The 18080-nt window shown below is 43.8% G+C and overlaps 1 protein-coding gene across 1 annotated transcript in view; it reads left to right on the top strand.

Annotated features, from left to right (window-relative positions):
• Window positions 1-18080, top strand: part of AGL (amylo-alpha-1, 6-glucosidase, 4-alpha-glucanotransferase) — an 83837-nt gene that overhangs the window by 48239 nt on the left and 17518 nt on the right. The window contains exons 21-26 of the mRNA XM_055145505.1: window positions 1-62; window positions 3660-3796; window positions 4036-4169; window positions 5699-5874; window positions 13219-13321; window positions 17683-17908. The exon at window positions 1-62 is cut by the window's left edge and continues 69 nt beyond it. Coding sequence (XP_055001480.1) covers window positions 1-62; window positions 3660-3796; window positions 4036-4169; window positions 5699-5874; window positions 13219-13321; window positions 17683-17908 — 838 coding nt within the window. The remainder of the gene's footprint in view (window positions 63-3659; window positions 3797-4035; window positions 4170-5698; window positions 5875-13218; window positions 13322-17682; window positions 17909-18080) is intronic.

Raw genomic sequence — 18080 nt, 5'->3', positions numbered from 1 at the left:
AGATGGAGGAGGCTGCTATAACATACCCAATTGGTCATCACTTAAATATGCAGGTCTCCAAGGTAGGAAAATACAAGTATCATGAAGCTTTCTGGGGTTTTTTTAGGGTCATCTGTTGTTTTCTTTATAGAAATGGAACTATAGACTTCTATTTTATTTTACTTGGTGATGGTCTGGAGTTTTTTCTGTCATTTTAGAATGGAAAGGAAATCCACATGGGGTACCCTGGGATAGGGAGAGGTGCAGTCCAGGCCCGGCAGGCGGCGCTGGGGGCGGGAGTGGGGGCTGGGAAGCGTCCTAGAGTCACCCACAACCTTGTTTTCCTCTGTGGTGACCTGCAGTGCTGGCTGTGGAGGAAGGCAGGAGGGAGCAGGGCTTTGGGAATGAGGGTGGCTGCAGGGGGCTCTAGGTGGAGCTCTGGCATGTGTCTGTCCCAGGCTGTGCCCCAGTGTCTGCCTCTGTAACAGGTGGAGCACTGGAGCACTATCGTCCCATTGTTCATCAGTTTGCTCGAGCGGGCACCAGTAATGTCTCCATTGTGAGACTTGCTGTTACTGTTTTTGGCATATCAAATACGCCACGGGGAGTTTGCCAGGCTCTGCCGTGCAGGTGGGATACTCTCAGTAGCTTGCCAGGCTCTCTGAGAGGGACAGAGGAATCGAACCCAGGTCGGCCATGTGTAAGGCAAACGCCCTACCCACTGTGCTATCGCTCCAGGTGGATAGTACCAAGTAATCCACAGAATTATAAAATGAGATCATTTTATTCACAAATTGGAGTAGTTTATTAACGATCTTCCTTTTCTCATTTAACTGGGGTCTTCAGTGCTGTGAAGAGACTTTGGAGTAAAATATTACATGGAGTAGTTGTAAATGGGATATAAGAATTATACCTGAGGGTATTTTCTTGTCTTTTCCCCTGTTTGTGATGTTCTGCTGTGGGCTTGGGTGTTGCCTGGCTCTGTGCTTGGGTGCTGTCCCCAGTGCGGCTCCGGGGACTGTGATGCGGGGGCTGCCGGGATCCAGTCCTGTTTCAGAGCAGACGGCGCCCTCCCCACAGCTCCCTGTAGCGCGGCCTTAGCTTTAGTCTGGGGAATCCGGTAAACTGCGCTTGTACCGTCGGTTCGTGCAGTTCCTATGCAGCACGCCTCCTGCTCAACTCCATGTGATTTCTCTGTCCATGGAGCCCAGTTTTTCCCAAAGTGGGAAACCCACCCTGGCCCCTGCGGCTGCGCTGGACTGAGCTGGGGTGACGCAGAAGCCTGGAGCAGTGCGGATGGGCGGCGCTTCGTGTCCTCTCAAGTACAGAAAGGAGATTCCAGAGGAGGGCTGAATAGTTTTTTTTTCTTTTTGGGTCACACCTGGCGATGCACAGGGGTTACTCCTGGCTCTGCACTCAGGAATTACTCCTAGTGGTGCTCAGGGGACCATATGGGATGCTGGGAATCAAACCCGGGTCAGCCGCGTGCAAGGCAAACGCCCTACCCGCTGTGCTGTCGGTCCAGCTCCTAATTTTTTTCTTAAAAGGAGAATTTTCTTAAGAGTCAGCGAGTTTGGGCATCTCTACTTCATCTTTAAGGGCCTGTTTAGTACTGCATCTTCCTCAAGCCTTTCTTAACTGTCACTTTCCACAGTAATTTCTTTGTGATATCCTCCAAACTTTATCTATCTTGGGTAAATGAATGAATATTATACATCTTGGCCTTTGAAGTAGACCTTGGTGAGTGATTAGCATAACACTTTTGTGAATATTGATTGAGAGTTAGACTTAGGGCTCGCTCCCCTCCCTTGACTGTGCCTGTGTTTGCTCACCCCCGGGTCTCTGCTCGCCTGCTTCCCCTCTGCAGAAGCCTGTGTTCTCCCTGGAGCTCGCTCTTCTCTCATTCCCTCCCCTCACATCTTTCTAAGTAAACAATCAAAACTATCTTGCCTCACAAAAAAAAAAAAGGACTTTAGAACTAGACCCCCTGCGTTGCACTGACCCACCGAGTTGCACTGACCTCGCGCAGGCAAAGTGTCTCCGCCACTGGCGTCACCACTCCCGCACTGCACTGTCCAGGTTTATTAAAATACGCTTTTTATTTATTTCTATTTATTTTTATTTATTTACTTTATTTTATTAAGTCAGATTAGATTGGACTGAAGTAGAATGAAGCCAGTGGAGCCAGTGTAATTCTCTTTTCAGCAGGAAATTAAATCCGGGCCTCTCAGATGGAAAGCATGTGCTTACCGCGGAGCCTCGGCTTAGCCCACCAGAAGCATCTGAAAGTTGGGGATTATTTGTTGAGTAATAACAAATCTCATTTTCCATCAGAGCAGTAGGATCTGCTGCATAAGCATAGGAGTCCTAATACTTCTACTTGAATATTTGTTGAGGATATACCTATATGCCTCACTTTTAAACTGCTTGGGTCCCAATATTTCCTGTCATATTTCAAACATTCTTTTTTTTTTTCTTTTTGGGTCACACCCGGCGATGCACAGGGGTTAACTCCTGGCTCTACACTCAGGAATCACTCCTGGCGGTGCTCGGGGGACTATGTGAGATGCTGGGAATCGAACCCGGGTCAGCCACGTGCGAGGCAAACACCCTACCCGCTGTGCTCTCGCTCCAGCCCCTCAAACATTCTTTTAAAGTTAACTTTACTCATATTTTCTTCATAGATGTTCCTTTTTTAACAGGCACAAAAATTTTGTTTATATTGCTTGATATAACAAAATGCTAATGGAATCATTAAAATAAAAATAAATTTTTAGTAAAGGAAACTTTGTGAAAATTGTTAAATCTCACCATGGGGGCATTAGGTGATTGTGATGGTTTACTAAGCTCTTTGTTGCTAGTTGAGCCTTCTGTATTATTGTTTTTGCTCATTGAGCTTAGTTGGCTTCTGTGCCATCTTATTTGGTGTGTTCCGACTGGTGTGTCAGTGTTGTGGAATTTGGAGGTGTCGTATGAATCGCACACACCAGGAATTCCAGCATCTGTAGAACTGGGTAGATGAGCCCCACGGCTGCAGCTGTGAGCTGTGGGGGATTCTGGGGCTCCCAGAAGCTGGGGAAATGGAGGCTGTCAGCCCCCACTCCAAGGAAACCCCCAAAATTTCAGCCTAAAAACTGGTGTACCTGAAATTTTTGTGGTTTGACTTATCTGCAGAGATTAATTGTGAATTAGTGGAATTGGGCCATTGGCGTGCTGTCATCTGTGGGTGTGAGGGTGGGTGCAGCTGCCAGGACTTCAGCAGAACAGGGACTTGGCCTGCCCCCCCCAGGACACCCCCTCCATAGATGCTCTTGCTTGCAAAACACTTCTGTAATTCTATGAGAATATTGTCGGAATGTTAAAGACAAGTATCACTTGGGCAGGGAAAACATTTGTTCCCTTTGATTATTGTGACATGAATGTCCAAAGGAGTAAGGCCAGTCTCACAGGGCGGAATCCTGGAAAGTTCTGCCTAGCTTTTATGGTGGTCGCTCCTACTCTCCGTTGACCTAAATACAATGGCTCATTCGTGGGAAGTGCTACCCACTGAGGATCATGTGAGCCTTTGTAGGAAGCCCCAGTGTCTGTTTAGCCCACGTCAGTAGACTAGCAGTAGCCCAGGCCAAGGGAATAAATTGTCTCTACCAATAACATAACTCAGTATCTTTCTTAACTTTCAGGATTAATGTCTGTACTGGCAGACATAAGACCAAAGAATGATTTGGGCCATCCCTTTTGTGATAATTTGAGATCTGGAGACTGGATGATCGACTATGTCAGTGGCCGACTCCTCACACGACCAGGAGCTATTGCTGAAGTAAGAAAAAAAATTATACTTTAATACAAAAGAACAAGGATACAGTAAGAACTGAGTTACGTGTAGTATTTGCAGTCTTTTCTAACATGGAACATTTTCCTCCCTTATCTTTTAATTCTAATAAATGGAAATCTGGTTAATAGATTGCTACATGGTATTGTTGCTTATTTGGATTTGCCTCATAATGCACCTTGCCTGTAAACACACCAAATTAACTTTTGAAATTATCTTTGTAACAGGTTGGTAAATGGTTGCAGGCTATGTTCTTCTACCTGAAGCAGATCCCACGTTACCTTATCCCATGTTACTTCGATGCTATATTAATCGGTGCATACACCACTCTTCTGGATATAGCATGGAAGCAGATGTCAAGGTATGACCAACATTGCTGGGATGAATAGGCATTTTTTGCAGAAACCATATGCAAAGTCAGGTTATACACCCTTTGAAGACCAATACATGAGGTTTTGTCATAGATTCAGATTACTGAAAAGGTTTGAAAATGGACAGCAAAGTAACTGTCTTGGATCTGGAACATATCTTTTTAGAGCTTAGTTACTGGATTCTGTTCTACAATTAATGAAAACTATCATGAGTCACGAATCATGAAATCCCATTGATTGTCAATTTCTCGAGCGGGCTCAGTAACCTCTCCATTCATCCTATCCCTGAGATTTTAGAAAGCTCTCTCCACTCAGCCTTCCCAATGATGCTGCATTGGAGGCTCTTTCAGGGTCAGGGGAATGAGATCCAAGCAGCCACGTGCTTCTGGAGCTTGCTTTTAAGTCTTTGGATGTTGGCTGTTAATGGGATTACATACACCTGGGTTCCTCTGCCGGTACCTTCATGCATGAGGCTTGTCTGAAGTGTGGAGAGGGGCCTTGAGCATGGCTGTGGCTAAGTTCCAGTGGTCTTCAGCCACTGAGAGCTCTGCTCAAGGCGGGGAGGGAAGCTGGAGCCCATCCCCTCCAAGGGGCCCCAGGAGCCAGGCATGCGGGCAAGAGACTCTCTGCCAATGAAAACTATGCTGATGAAAAATTTTAATTACTTTGGAGTGATAGCACAGCAGGTAGGGCGTTTGCCTTGCACTCAGCCAACCCAGGTTCAATTCCTCTGCCCCTCTCGGAGAGCCTGGCAAGCTACTGAGAGTATCTCACCCGCACGGCAGAGCCTGGCAAGCTCCCCGTGGCACATTCGATATGCCAAAAACAGTAACAGCAAGTCTCACAATGGAGACATTACTGGTGCTCACTCAAGCAAATCGATGAGCAACGGGACAATAGTGATACAGTGATATATTTTATTGACTTATATTAATGTGTATAATATTTAGGATATACATATGTAATTTTTATAATTGTTCATTAAGAGAAAAATATTTCATCATCATGAGTAAAAGTTATCTTTAAAAATGAATTTCCCTAAAATGAAACTAGAGATCTGGATGTACCAGATCTGGATGTACTAAATTGATTTGGACTTAATTTGGGCAGAAAGAACAAAACATGAACTTGTCATTTATTTTATAACATGCCTTAGGCTTAAAACCTGCTAGAATATTGAGTGAAATTAAAGCTACTCTGAAATCTGTCTAAATTGAAATTTTTTCAACTTACAATAATACTATCACACATTTGTACAGTCTATTTGAAGAAAAGAAACTAAGTAAAATGCCACTTCTAAAATATTTTTAATCAGTGGTTATGAAATTTTAACTATATACTTAATAAGGTTTAGAAACCTGCTTATTATAACAGTGTGCCTTGAACATGACTGTATTGGAATCTGATAACGGTATATCCCAAGTTACATCTTCTGACCACAACAAAAGTTTTTTTGAAATAAATGCTGCAGTTTTTCTTCATGCTGGTAATATTTTAAATGCTGTTGCTTCTGTTGCAGTTTTGTTCAGAACGGTTCTACCTTTGTGAAGCACCTTGCACTGGGCTCTGTCCAGATGTGCGGGGTGGGAAAGTTCCCCTCGATGCCACAGCTTTCCCCTTCACTTGTGGACGTCCCGTACAGACTGAATGAGATCACAAAAGAGAAGGAGCAGTGTTGTGTGTCTCTAGCAGCAGGTAAGAAACTGTATCACTTTATCACTCTATTACTGTCTCACTGTCATCCCGTTGATTGTCGATTTTCTCGAGCGGTCTCAGTAACGTCTCTGTTCGTCCTGAGATTTTAGCAGCATCTGTTTACTCGTGCTTTCCCAATAATGCCGCATTGGAGGCTCTTTCAGGGTCAGGAGAATGAGACCCATCATTGTTGGCATATTGGGATATGCTGGCAATTTGGCATATGAATACACTATGGGGAGCTTGCTAGGCTCTCCCCCTGTGGGCAGGATACTTGCCAGTAGCTTGCCAGTAACTCGGTAGCTTGCCAAGTTCTCCAAGAAGGAGAACTAGGCTATTAGATGACAACCCAGCCGCAAGCTTCTGGGAACTTGGTTTTAAAGTTTCTGAATCTTTTTTTTTTTTTTTTTTTTTTTTTTTTGCTTTTTGGGTCACACCCGGCGATGCACAGGGGTTACTCCTGGCTTTATACTCAGGAATCAGGAATCACCCTTGGCAGTGCTCAGGAGACCATATGGGATGCTGGGAATCGAACCCGGGTCGGCTGCGTGCAAGACAAACGCCCTACCCGCTGTGCTATCAGTCCAGCCCCCTAAAGTTTCTGAATTTTGGCCATTGGTGGAATTTCACGGCTCTGGGAGCGTTTCTGGGTGTGACCACCTAGCTACTGGAAAACGGGTGGAATAGGCCCAGTCCCAATCTGAGCGGGCTTGAAGATCTCAGCCTCAGGTCCCACACACCTGGGTTCCTCTGCTGATTCCTTCATGTGTGAGGCTCGTCCGAACGTGTGGAGAGTGGCCTTGAGCATGCTGTGCCTGGGTTCTGAAGGTCTTCATCTGCCAGGGCTCTGCTCGGGGCAGAAAGGGAAACTCAAAAGAAACTGTCCAAAATTAAAATATGTGAGTATTATTCAGAGGAAAACTTACAGGGGAGGATTACTTTTGTTTTTAATGATGTTGTAACAAAAGTGGTAGAATAGGGGTCCAGGAATTGAGGCATTTTGATCCACAGCACCTGGATGGCCCTCTGAGTATCGTGGGCACAGATCCTGAGCGTAGCTCTAGGAGTAAGCCCTGAGCTCTGCTGGGGGTGCCCAGTAACAAAGCTTGTTGTTACCCCAGTGTGAGTTCCTGCATCTGCATCTTTGTTTGGCGGCAGAGCCCCCTCCCTTCCTCCTCTCCCTGCTTTCAGAAGGCTGTTAACCAAAAGACTGGCAGATCGAGCTCACCCAGGGATTTCAGATGTGAGTTCATGAAATTGTGCGGGCTGTGTGATGCAGCAGTGTGTCTGCCTTAGGCGGCAGAGCCCCCTCCCGTCCTCCCCAGGCCTCTCAGCAGAGAGACAGAGAGACGGGGGCAACCATAGCCTGCGGGTAAGGATGGCGGAAGATGATGGCTGGTCACTGCAGAGCTACTAGCACACTGACAGAACACCTGAGTGGGTTGAGGTCCAAGACCTGAGTGTGAGTGATCATTTACATAGATAAAACATCTGGAAATTACATAGATCATTTACATTGATAAAACAACCTCCTGGTAGTTGTTTCTACTATTCTTGGGTGTTAGTCTCCCACTCTGTTATTCTATATGCCATAGATGAGTGCAATCTTTCTATGTCTGTCTCTCTCTTTCTGACTCATTTCACTTAGCATGAAACTTTTCATGCCGATCCACTTAAATAAAAAATTCGTGACCTCATTTTTTCTAACAGCTGCATAGTATTCCATTGTATAGATGTACCAAGGTTTCCTCAACCAGTCATCCGTTCTGGGGCATTCGGGTTTTTTCCAGATTCTGGCTATTGTAAACAGTGCTGCGATGAACATACTTGTGCAGATGCCATTTTGATTATACTTTTTTGCCTCTCTGGGATATATTCCCAGCAGTGGTATTGCTGGGTCAAATGGGAGCTCAATTTCTAATTTTTTGAGAATCGTCCATATTGTTTTCCAGAAGGGCTGAACCAGTCGGCATTGCCACCAGCAGTGTAGAAGGGTCCCTTTCTCCCCACATCCTCTCCAACAGCGGTTGCTTTTGTTCTTTTGGATGTGCGCTAGTCTCTGTGGTGTGAGGTGGTATCTTGTGGTAGTTTTGATCTGCATCTCTCTGATGATTAGTGATGTAGAGCACTTTTTCATGTGCCTTTTGGCCATTCGTATTTCTTCCTTGGTAAAGTTTCTGTTCATTTCTTCGCCCCATTTTTTGATGGGGTTGGATGTTTTCTTCTTGTAGAGTTCAACCAGTGCTTTATATACCATTGATATCAACCCCTTATCTGATGGGTATTGTGTAAATATCCTTTCCCATTCTGTGGATAGTCTTTGGATTCTGGTCACTGTATCTCTTGCGGTGCAGAAGCTTTTTAGTTTAATGTAGTCCCATTTGTTGATCTCTGTTTTTACTAGATTGCTTAGTTCTATGTCACCTTTGAAGATACCTTTATCTTCAATATCGTGGAGAGTTTTGCCGACCTTGTCTTCAGTGTACCTTATGGTGTGTGGTCTAATGTTGAGGTCTTTAATCCATTTTGATCTGACTTTTGTGCATGGTGTCAGGTCAAGGTCTACGCCCATTTTTTTGCATGTGGTTGTCCAGTTGTGCCAGCACCATTTGTTAAAGAGGCTTTCCTTGCTCCACTTCACATCTCTTGCTCCCTTATCAAAGATTAGATGATCATACATTTGGGGTTGTGTGTAAGGATATTCCACCCTGTTCCATTGGGCTACGGCTCTGCCTTTGTTCCAGTACCATGCTGTTTTAATTGTTACTGCTTTGTAGTAAAGTTTGAGGTTGGGGAGGGTGATGCCTCCCATCGTCTTTTTCCCAAGAATTGTTTTAGCTATCCTTGGATGTTTGTTATTCCATATGAATTTTAGGATTGCTTGATCCATTTCTTTGAAGGATGTCATGGGTATCCTTATAGGGATCGCGTTGAATCTGTATAATGCTTTGGGGAGTATTGCCATTTTGACAACATTGATTCTCCCTATCCACGAGCAGGGTATATGTTTCCATTTCCTCATGTCCTCTTTGACTTCATGGAGTAGCGTTTTGTAGTTTTCTTTGTAGAGGTCTTTTACTTTCTTGGTTAAGCTGATTCCGAGGTACTTGATTTTCTGGGGCATGATTGTGAATGGGATTGCTTTTTTCATGTCCCTTTCCTCTGCCTCATTGTTTGCATATATGAAGGCCATGGATTTTTGGGTATTGATTTTGTAGCCTGCAACTTTACTGTATAAGTCTATTGTTTCTAAGAGTTTCTTAGTAGAGGTTTTAGGCTTCTCTAGATATAGTATCATATCATCTGCAAATAGTGAGAGTTTGATTTATTCCTTTCCAATTTGGATGCCCTTAATCTCTTTTTCTTGTCTAATAGCTATCGCAAGTACTTCCAGTACTATATTGAAGAGGAGTGGTGAGAGTGGGCATCCTTGTCTTGTGCCTGATCTCAGAGGAAAGGCCCTTAGTTTTTCCCCATTGAGAATAATGCTTGCCGTAGGCTTGTGATAGATGGCTTCAACTATCTTGAGGAAAGTTCCTCCAAACCCCATTTTGGCGAGGGTTTTCATCATGAAAGGATGTTGGATCTTGTCAAATGCTTTCTCTGCATCTATTGATATGATCATATGGTTTTTATTTTTGCTTTTATTGATATGGTGGATTATGTTGATTGATTTCCGAATGTTAAACCATCCTTGCATCCCCGGGATGAATCCCACTTGGTCGTGATGTATGATCTGTTTGATGAGTTGTTGGATCCTATTTGCCAGTATTTTGTTGAGGATCTTCGCATCGGTGTTCATCAGGGATATTGGTCTGTAATTTTCTTTCTTAGTGGTGTCTTTGTTTGCTTTTGGTATTAGGGAGATGTGTGCTTCATAGAAACTGTTTGGGAGAGTTCCTGTTTTTTCAATTTCCTGGAAAAGTTTGAGGAAAACAGGCAGCAGGTCTTCCTTAAATGTTTGGAAGAATTCGCCAGTGAAACCATCTGGGCCTGGGCTTTTGTTTTTGGGGAGGTTTTTGATCACAGTTTCAATTTCCTTAACATTGATGGGTCTATTCAGGTATTCCAAGTCTTCTTTGTTCAGTCTTGGGAGATTGTAGGAATCAAGGAATCCATCCATTTCTTTTAGGTTCTCCTGTTTTGTGGCATATAGACTTTCGAAGTAGTCTCTAATGATCTTTTGAATCTCACTGGTTTCTGTTAATGATGCCCCCCTTTTCATTTCTGATTCGATTAATTAGGGTTCTTTCTCTTTCTTTCTTTGTGAGTCTTGCTAGCGGTTTATCAATCTTGTTTATTTTCTCGAAGAACCAGCTCTTTGTTTCATTGATCTTTCGGATTGTCTTTTTGGTTTCCATGTCATTAATTTCTGCTCTAATTTTTATTATTTCTTTCCTTCGATCTGGTTTGGGTTCCTTTTTCTGGTCCTTTTCTAAGGTCTTGAATTGTGAAGTCAGGCTGTCTATGTGGGCCCTTTCTTCCTTCCTGAGGAATGCTTGCAGAGCTATAAATTTTCCCCTTAACACGGCTTTAGCTGCGTCCCATAGGTTTTGGCAGCTCGTGTCTTCATTCTCATTTGTTTCTAAGTATTTTTTGATTTCTTCCTTGATTTCCTTCCTGACCCACTCATTGTTCAACATTGAATTGTTTAATTTCCAAGTGTTTGACTTGATTCTCCGTGTCAGTGAGTGGTTAGCTTCTATCTTCAGCGCATCGTGGTCTGAAAAGATGGTTGATACAATTTCTATTTTTCCGATTCTATTGAGATATGTTCTGGGGCCCAGTACATGGTCTATTTTAGAAAATGTTCCGTGTGCACTGGAAAAGAATGTGTATTCTTTCTTTTGGGGGTGTAAGGCCCTGTATAGGTCTATTAGGCCTCTCTCTTCAATTTCTTCTTTCAGAGTCAGTGTTTCCTTGTTGAGTTTTGTTCTTGTCGATCTATCTAGAGGCGATAAGGCCATATTGAAGTCTCCAACTACTATTGTGCTGTTAGTGATGTCCTCTTTGAATTCTGCTAGGAGTTGTTTTAAATATTTAGCTGGTCACTCATTAGGTGCATATATGTTTAAGAGTGTGATTTCTTCCTGTTGTACATATCCCTTGATAAACAGAAAATGACCTTCGCTGTCCCTTCTAATCTTTTTCAACCTGAAATCTATGTTGTCGGATATTAGGATGGCCACTCCAGCTTTTTTAAGGGGGTTGTTTGCTTGCAGGATTGTTTTCCATCCTTTGACTTTGAGTCTATGTTTACTCTGTTTGTTCAGGTGTGTTTCTTGCAGGCAGCAGAATGTTGGGTTTAATTTCTGGATCCATTTTGCCACTCTGTGTCTCTTGATGGGTGCATTTAGGCCATTGACATTGAGAGAGATTATTGTGATAGGATTTTGTGTCATATTTCTGTGGTATTTGTTGTTTTTATGTGGCTCCACCTTGTCTTACAGTAGCCCCTTTAGACCTTCTTTCAAGTTTGGTTTTGAGTCTATGAAGTACCTGAGCTGTTGTTTATCCGAGAAGTAGTGTATGGTTCCTTCGAGTTTGAGTGAGAGTTTAGCCGGATAAAGTATTCTTGGTGAGGCATTCATTTCGTTGAGTCTTTTCACTATGTCCCACCATTGTCTTCGAGCTCAGAGGGTTTCCTCTGACAGGTCTGCTGTAAATCGGAGGGGTGCTCCTTTGTATGTGATTTCCTTCTTTGACCTCGCTGCTTGCAGAATTGTGTCTCTATCCATAGCATCCGTCATTCTGACTATGATATGCCTTGGAGTCTTTTTATTCGGGTCTCTTTTTGCTGGTACTCTTTGGACTCCTTGGATCTGGATGCCTGCCTTCTCCAGCTCTGGGAATTTCTTAGCAATGATGTCTTTGACTGTGTTTTTTTCATTGGGGTTACTTCCCTGTGGTTCTGGTACTCCAATGATTCTTATGTTGTTTCTTTTGAAGTCATCCCCCAGGGCTCTGATTCGCTCTATAGCCATTTTGAGGTCTTTGGCCATGATTTGTTGTTGTCTATAAGCTTTCTGCAGCTCATCTTCCAAGTCGCTGATTCTGTCTTCAGCTGTAGTCATTCTACTGTTGAGGGCATCTAGTGAGATTTTTAATTCGTCTACCGATTCCTTTATTTGTGTGACTTCCGTTCGTAGGTTTGAGATTCCTGTTCTTATTTCTTCCTGTATTTTCTTGGTGGACCGTTCCAGTGCTTCATTCATCTCCTCCCTTAATTGGATGTCTGTTCCATGGTTGCTTGGAGTAGGTCGACTCTCCTACAGATCTCCTCTCTGAATTGTTTATCTGAGAGGTCGTAGATGTGAGTATCCCCCATTGATGTTTCTGGAATTTTTTCTTCTCCCTCTCTTGGTGGAGGGGATTTTCGCTGCTTCTTCATATTGTTACGGAAGTATAGAGTTGGAACTTTGTAGTTATTTATTCCTTTTTCTTCTTGTGGAAAGAAGGGTTTCTGATCGTGCTAAACTTCCCTATTAACTGACAGCTTTTATAGTGTCAGACTAAGCTAATGGCTATTATGCATGTTTGAGATCGCAAAAGTGAATTTTCAAAGAAATACAAGTACCGATTGAGCTGAGGTAACAAAGAATAACTGCATTAGTGGCCGCCGCTCTGAGAGAAGGCCACGCCCACTTTTTAGACCACGCCCACTAAGATACAGGACACGCCCCCAGTGTCTTCCTGCGAGGGCGGGCCGCAGTTAGGGGGCCAGGTCAGGAGACGGGGCGCCGAGGGCACCTTAGGGTTTTTTTTAATATTATTTTTAAAAATTCTTTTGATTTCGAAGCAACTCCCAGGAGTGCTCAGATCTTACTCCTGGATCTGTGCTTAGGAGTCACTCGTAGACAATGCACAAGGTGCCACGTGTGGCGCCAGGGATTGAGCTCAGGTCAGCTACACGTAAGGCAAGTGCCTTACCGCTGTAGTACGTTGATGTCCCATAGCTTTAGAGCACATAGTCAGATGAGGCAATAAAACGTGAGATCCACCAAGTATGAAACTACCTTTTCATCTGGAATGATTAACTGATGTCTCTGAACATAATTGTGTTTTTGATTTTTACACTACTATATAGATCATGTACTAATTAGATGTTTATTCCATTGCTATATAATAGAGGTCATAAACTTGAGAATATTATTAGCACTGTAGCACTGTCGTCCCATTGTTCATCGATTTGCTCGAGCAGGCACCAGTAACGTCTCCATTGTGAGACTTGTTACTGTTTTTGGCATATCAAATATGCCACGGGGAGCTTGCCAGGCTCTGCCGTGAAGGCAGGATGAGAATATTATTAAGATGAATAATGTTACTTTTTGTGTTTTTTGGTAGGCTTACCTCATTTTTCTTCTGGTCTTTTCCGCTGCTGGGGAAGGGACACTTTTATTGCACTTAGAGGCATACTGCTGATTCCTGGACGCTACTTAGATGCCAGGTAGGAGAAACTTATTCGTTTGCAACTCATTACATGTCTGAATGAAACTCTTTAAACCTTCCTTCTTAACCTATTCTCGATGTTTTGGGAGGTATGTTTTCCTTAGATATCTTGTTGCATTTATATATTCATTTAATAGTACCAATGGAAATTCAAAAGCATCAAAGTTTTGCCAAGTTCTTTAGCCTTTCAAGGTCACAAGTGAAGTTATCTTCAGTATTTTCTGGTTTATTTCAATGAAATATAAACGTATAACTATCACTGTTAGTGTGTAAAACTAAAAAGAAAAAGGCGCGGGCGAGGGAAGGGACGCCTCACCGCACCGAGCCAGGCACAGGGCCTAGGGCAGCAGCTGTCTCTCCCGCCACCCGAGTTCGTAGTCTCCAGCTGCTTCCCCACCCCGGGGAGATTGATGGCGATGATGCGGCAGGCGAAGGAAGGAATGGAGCCAAGATGGTTGGTCTCACTTGCAGTTTATTCCAATCTTCCCTCCATACACTCTCCACCCCCTCTCCTTCTCTCCAAACCCCTTTTATTGATCATGGCCCTTCCAAAGGGCGCAATACATTGACGCAATACATTGACGCAATACATTGACGTCACCAAAGGAACCAAAAGATCTTACAGGAAGAACATTGAGGCAACATAATTCTCTTGTATCTGCAGGCCATTAATCTAGCCCCCCCCCCCCCCCCCAACGAAGATACAAAACCAAAAGGAAGCCTTCCTTGGGCTGAAAGCACTGGATTTACACTTGGATTTACTCCGATTTCTTGTGGCTGGGCTGCCACAAGAAATCTACATGTCAATTACAAACTAGCCAGCACCTGAAATTTACATCCCAAAGACTAGGCTGGGCCAGAGCCTGGAATCTACAAAGTCCAGTCAAGCCTGGCTAGCACCTAAAATCTGCGTGTCAAAGATCAGCTAGGCTTCTGTGACAAAAGGGAAACTGCCTCTGAAATTATCTCCAGAAGGCAGCTGAAAAAGGGGAAATATTCCAACAGTTAGCATCATTCACTAAATGGTCAAATTTATATGATCAAATTAAATAAAAGAACCTAAATGGTAAAATTTTAGTTCTACCACTTTTTATTCCACTACATTGAGGGGATTGCTGGCTCTGGAAGTCACAGAAAAATATAGAAAATGTAGAAAATGAAGTCAAAAACTGTATCATGTTTTTCTCTATGTCTTGACCTTTCAAGCTACAGTTTTATATTTTATAGATTTAAAATGAGGTTTTGAAAAAAAATGAGGTTTTGTTCATTCAGAACAGCATGAATGAATTTAGCAGAGGTAGAAAAGAGAAGTTCTTCAGCATTGCCATTCAAAGTATTGCAGACACCAGCAATGTCACCATTCACTGAGAGCTTTTTGGACATACAAAACCTTGGGGAATCAGAATCTAGCCCTAGTGGAGCAGGTGAGGCACTTACCTTGCCTGTGGCCAGTCTGGGTTCGATGTCCCCGGCACCCCATTTGCACCGCCGATCCTGCCTTAAGTGATTCCTGAGTGCAGAGCCAGGAGTAACCCCTGAGCACCATCAGGTGTGGCTCAAACACCCAAAACAGGAAAAAAAGAAATGCAGAATCTTGGGCAGAAGAGAGTGCTCCATGGTCAGGAGACCAGAAGGACATGGAGAGGGAACCTGCCACCACAAGGACCCCGAGCCCACGGGAAGCAAGCCCCTCCTCCAGCACTGCGAAGTGCTGCCCCCGCCCCCAAAAAGGGCAAATTGTGGTGCCTTTAAATGCTAGGCTTTCTTTTTTTTCTTGTACCTAAATGTTTATTCGACAGTTATTATTTCAGCCATGAGAAAAATAAAGCAAGATAAGGAGATTGAGAGGGAGGGGATGAAGTATTGCTATGATACATGGTCAAGTTCAGGTATACGACAGCCTTTTCCTCTAGACACTGCTCGTCTGAGAGAAACAATTGTGATGCTGGCTTATGCCTTCATCCAGTGTTCACGCAGCGCCTCTGTGGACCAGGCCCAGTGAGACCCCAGGCGGGAAGGGCAGGTCAAGAGGAAAGTTCAGTCAAGCAGCGTGTCGTCGCTTGATCTTTTCCTATGGACAATGGAAGCCATCAGAGCACTTTAATTAAGAATTCCATGTGATCACCTTGTGTTTTTAAAAGAGTGTTCTTTTTTTTTAATTAGTGAATCACCATGAGTTACAGTTACAAACTTATGAACTTTCATGTTTGCGTTTTATTTATATCCCTCCACCAGTGCCCAGTCCCCTCCACCGATGTTCCTAGTATTCCTCCTCCCCTCCCACCCCATCCCCCAACCCACCCCACCTCTGTGGCAGGGCGTTCCCTTTTGTTCTCTCTTTTTGGGCGTTGTGGTTTGCAACAGAGGACTGCGTGGCCATCGTGTTTGGTCTATATTCTATTTTCAGCGCACATCTCCCATCCCGTGTGAGTCTTCACCCTATAGTAAGGAAGACAGAGTTAGCAAAAGGAAATATATGTTTTCACAGTGGCTCAAAAGTCCAAGAGTCCTAATGCACAGCTCTGTAGGTAAAACTTTCATGGGACAGGAAAAAAGCACCAGTTACTGGTTTACTGTTCTGACATCAGAAAAATAGCACTGCTGTAGCACTCCTGTCCCCTTGTTCATTGATTTGCTTGAGCGGGCACCAGTAACATCTCCATTGTGAGACTTGTTGTGACTGTTTTTGGCATATCAAATACGCCACGGGGAGCTTGCCAGGCTCGGCTCTGCCCTGCAGGCAGGATACTCTCAGTAGCTTGCCAGGCTCTTCAAGAGGACAGAGGAATCGAACCCAGGTCAGCCGCATGAAAGGCAAATGCCCTGCCTGCTGTGATATCACTTTAGCCCCAAACTGAAACATAAAATCAATAAATTTCTCAGTGATTTCAGAAAGCACTGAGGCCTGAGTGTCTTTAGTTACTTTTCCAAGGCATACAGATGGCAAAACTAGAAATTAAACCTTTCTTTTAGTTTCATGGTTTCATGTTCCGTTTAGGATTCCAAGCTATCTTATAAATTACATTGTCATTTGATATATGACAGAATAATGCTTTAAAAATTTAAGTACCCTCGGGGCTGGAGTGATAGCACAGCGGGTAGGGCGTTTACCTTGCACGAGGCCGACCCTGGTTCAAATCCCAGCATCCCATATGGTCCCCTGAGCACCGCCGGGGTGATTCCTGAGTGCATGAGCCAGGAGTGACCCCTGTGCATTGCTGGGTGTGACCCAAAAAGAAAAAAAAATTAAAGTACCTTCTACCAGTTTTTAAAAGAAAATCATGTTTTGGATCTAAGAGATAAAACAGGGTTTAAGGTGGCTTGCCTTGTACGTGGCTGACACCAGTTTGGTTTCTGGCACCCCATATGGTCCTCTGATTACCACTAGGAATGACCCCTGAGCACAGAGCCAGGAGTAATCCCTACCTGAACAGTGCTGGGTTTGTCAAAAAAAAAGTAGAAGAAAAAAGGATTATGGGGTTTTGTTTGTTTGTTTATTTGTTTTTGCTTTTTGGGTCAGCCTGGCTATGCACAGGGATCCCTCCTGGCTCTGCACTCAGGAATTACCCCTGATAGTGCTCGGGGGACCATATGGGATGCTGGGAATTGAACCCAGGTCGGCTGTGTGCAAGGCAAATACCCTGCTCACTGTGCTATTGCTCCAGCCCCAGAATTATGTTTCTAAGGTCAGCTTTTACCTATTTCTTTTCTTAAATGATTAGTTTCTTCTTAGCATCCACCTAAAATAAGTTCATGTTTTTAGTTACTTAGAGTTTGAAAAATCAGAGATTTCAAAACTAGAATCTAGAGCTATTAAGGACTTAAAAAAATTACAGGGTGCAATCCCTGTTGGGGAAAAAAAATCACAGAGCGTAAATCATATGACTTGCTTTAAAAAATGCAGAGGATAGAATCAAGGATTCTTTGTTTAATTGAATCACTATGAGCTACCCAGTTACAAGGTTGTTCATGATTGGGTTTCAGTCTTACAGTGTTCCAGCCCTTCCCTTTGCCAGTGTACATTTCCACCACCAAGGTCCCCTGTTTCTGCCCTTCCCACTCCCCCCCACCCCCGCCCCAGCCTCCCTCTATGGCAGGCACTTTTCTTCTTCTTTCTCTCTCACTCACTCACTCTTTCATCCTGGGCCTTATGATTTGCAAGGTACTGAGAAGTTATCATGTATCAGGGATCCTAACTTTTAATTCAGTGCTTGTTCTGTAATACCACAACAACTCTCTAAGGAAAAAATTTTAATTAGGATTAAAAAATGCTTCTGAAATTTTAAAAGTGACTTTTTTGTTGACAGTTTTTCAATGTTTGTTTTCCTGTCAATGATATGCCTGACTCTGTTGTTTCAGGAATATTATTTTAGCGTTTGCTGCTACCCTGAGACATGGTCTCATTCCCAATCTCCTGGGTGAAGGAACCTGCGCCAGATACAATTGCCGGGACGCCGTGTGGTGGTGGCTGCAGTGTATTCAGGATTACTGTCAAATGGTCCCAAATGGCCTAGATATCCTCCGGTGCCCCGTGTCCAGAATGTACCCAACAGATGATTCTGTTCCTTTGCCTGCTGGCACACTGGTAAAGACCATTTCTTAAATTACTTTTTTCTTAGAAAATGACCTTTGGTTTCTAATATCCCAACACATGGAGCAGAGCCTGGGGGTAGCTCTGAGGACAGGAGCATGTGCCCGAGTTAGTCCCCAGCCCCGCCAAGTGGAATCTGCAGACCCCTGAGCACTGCAGGCTGTGG

The sequence above is a fragment of the Sorex araneus genome, chromosome 8 (genome assembly GCF_027595985.1).
Source record: "Sorex araneus isolate mSorAra2 chromosome 8, mSorAra2.pri, whole genome shotgun sequence".
Classification (NCBI taxonomy): Eukaryota; Metazoa; Chordata; class Mammalia; order Eulipotyphla; family Soricidae; genus Sorex; species Sorex araneus.
Note: the sequence above shows the minus strand (reverse complement) of the source record. Positions and strands in the feature narration are given on the sequence as shown.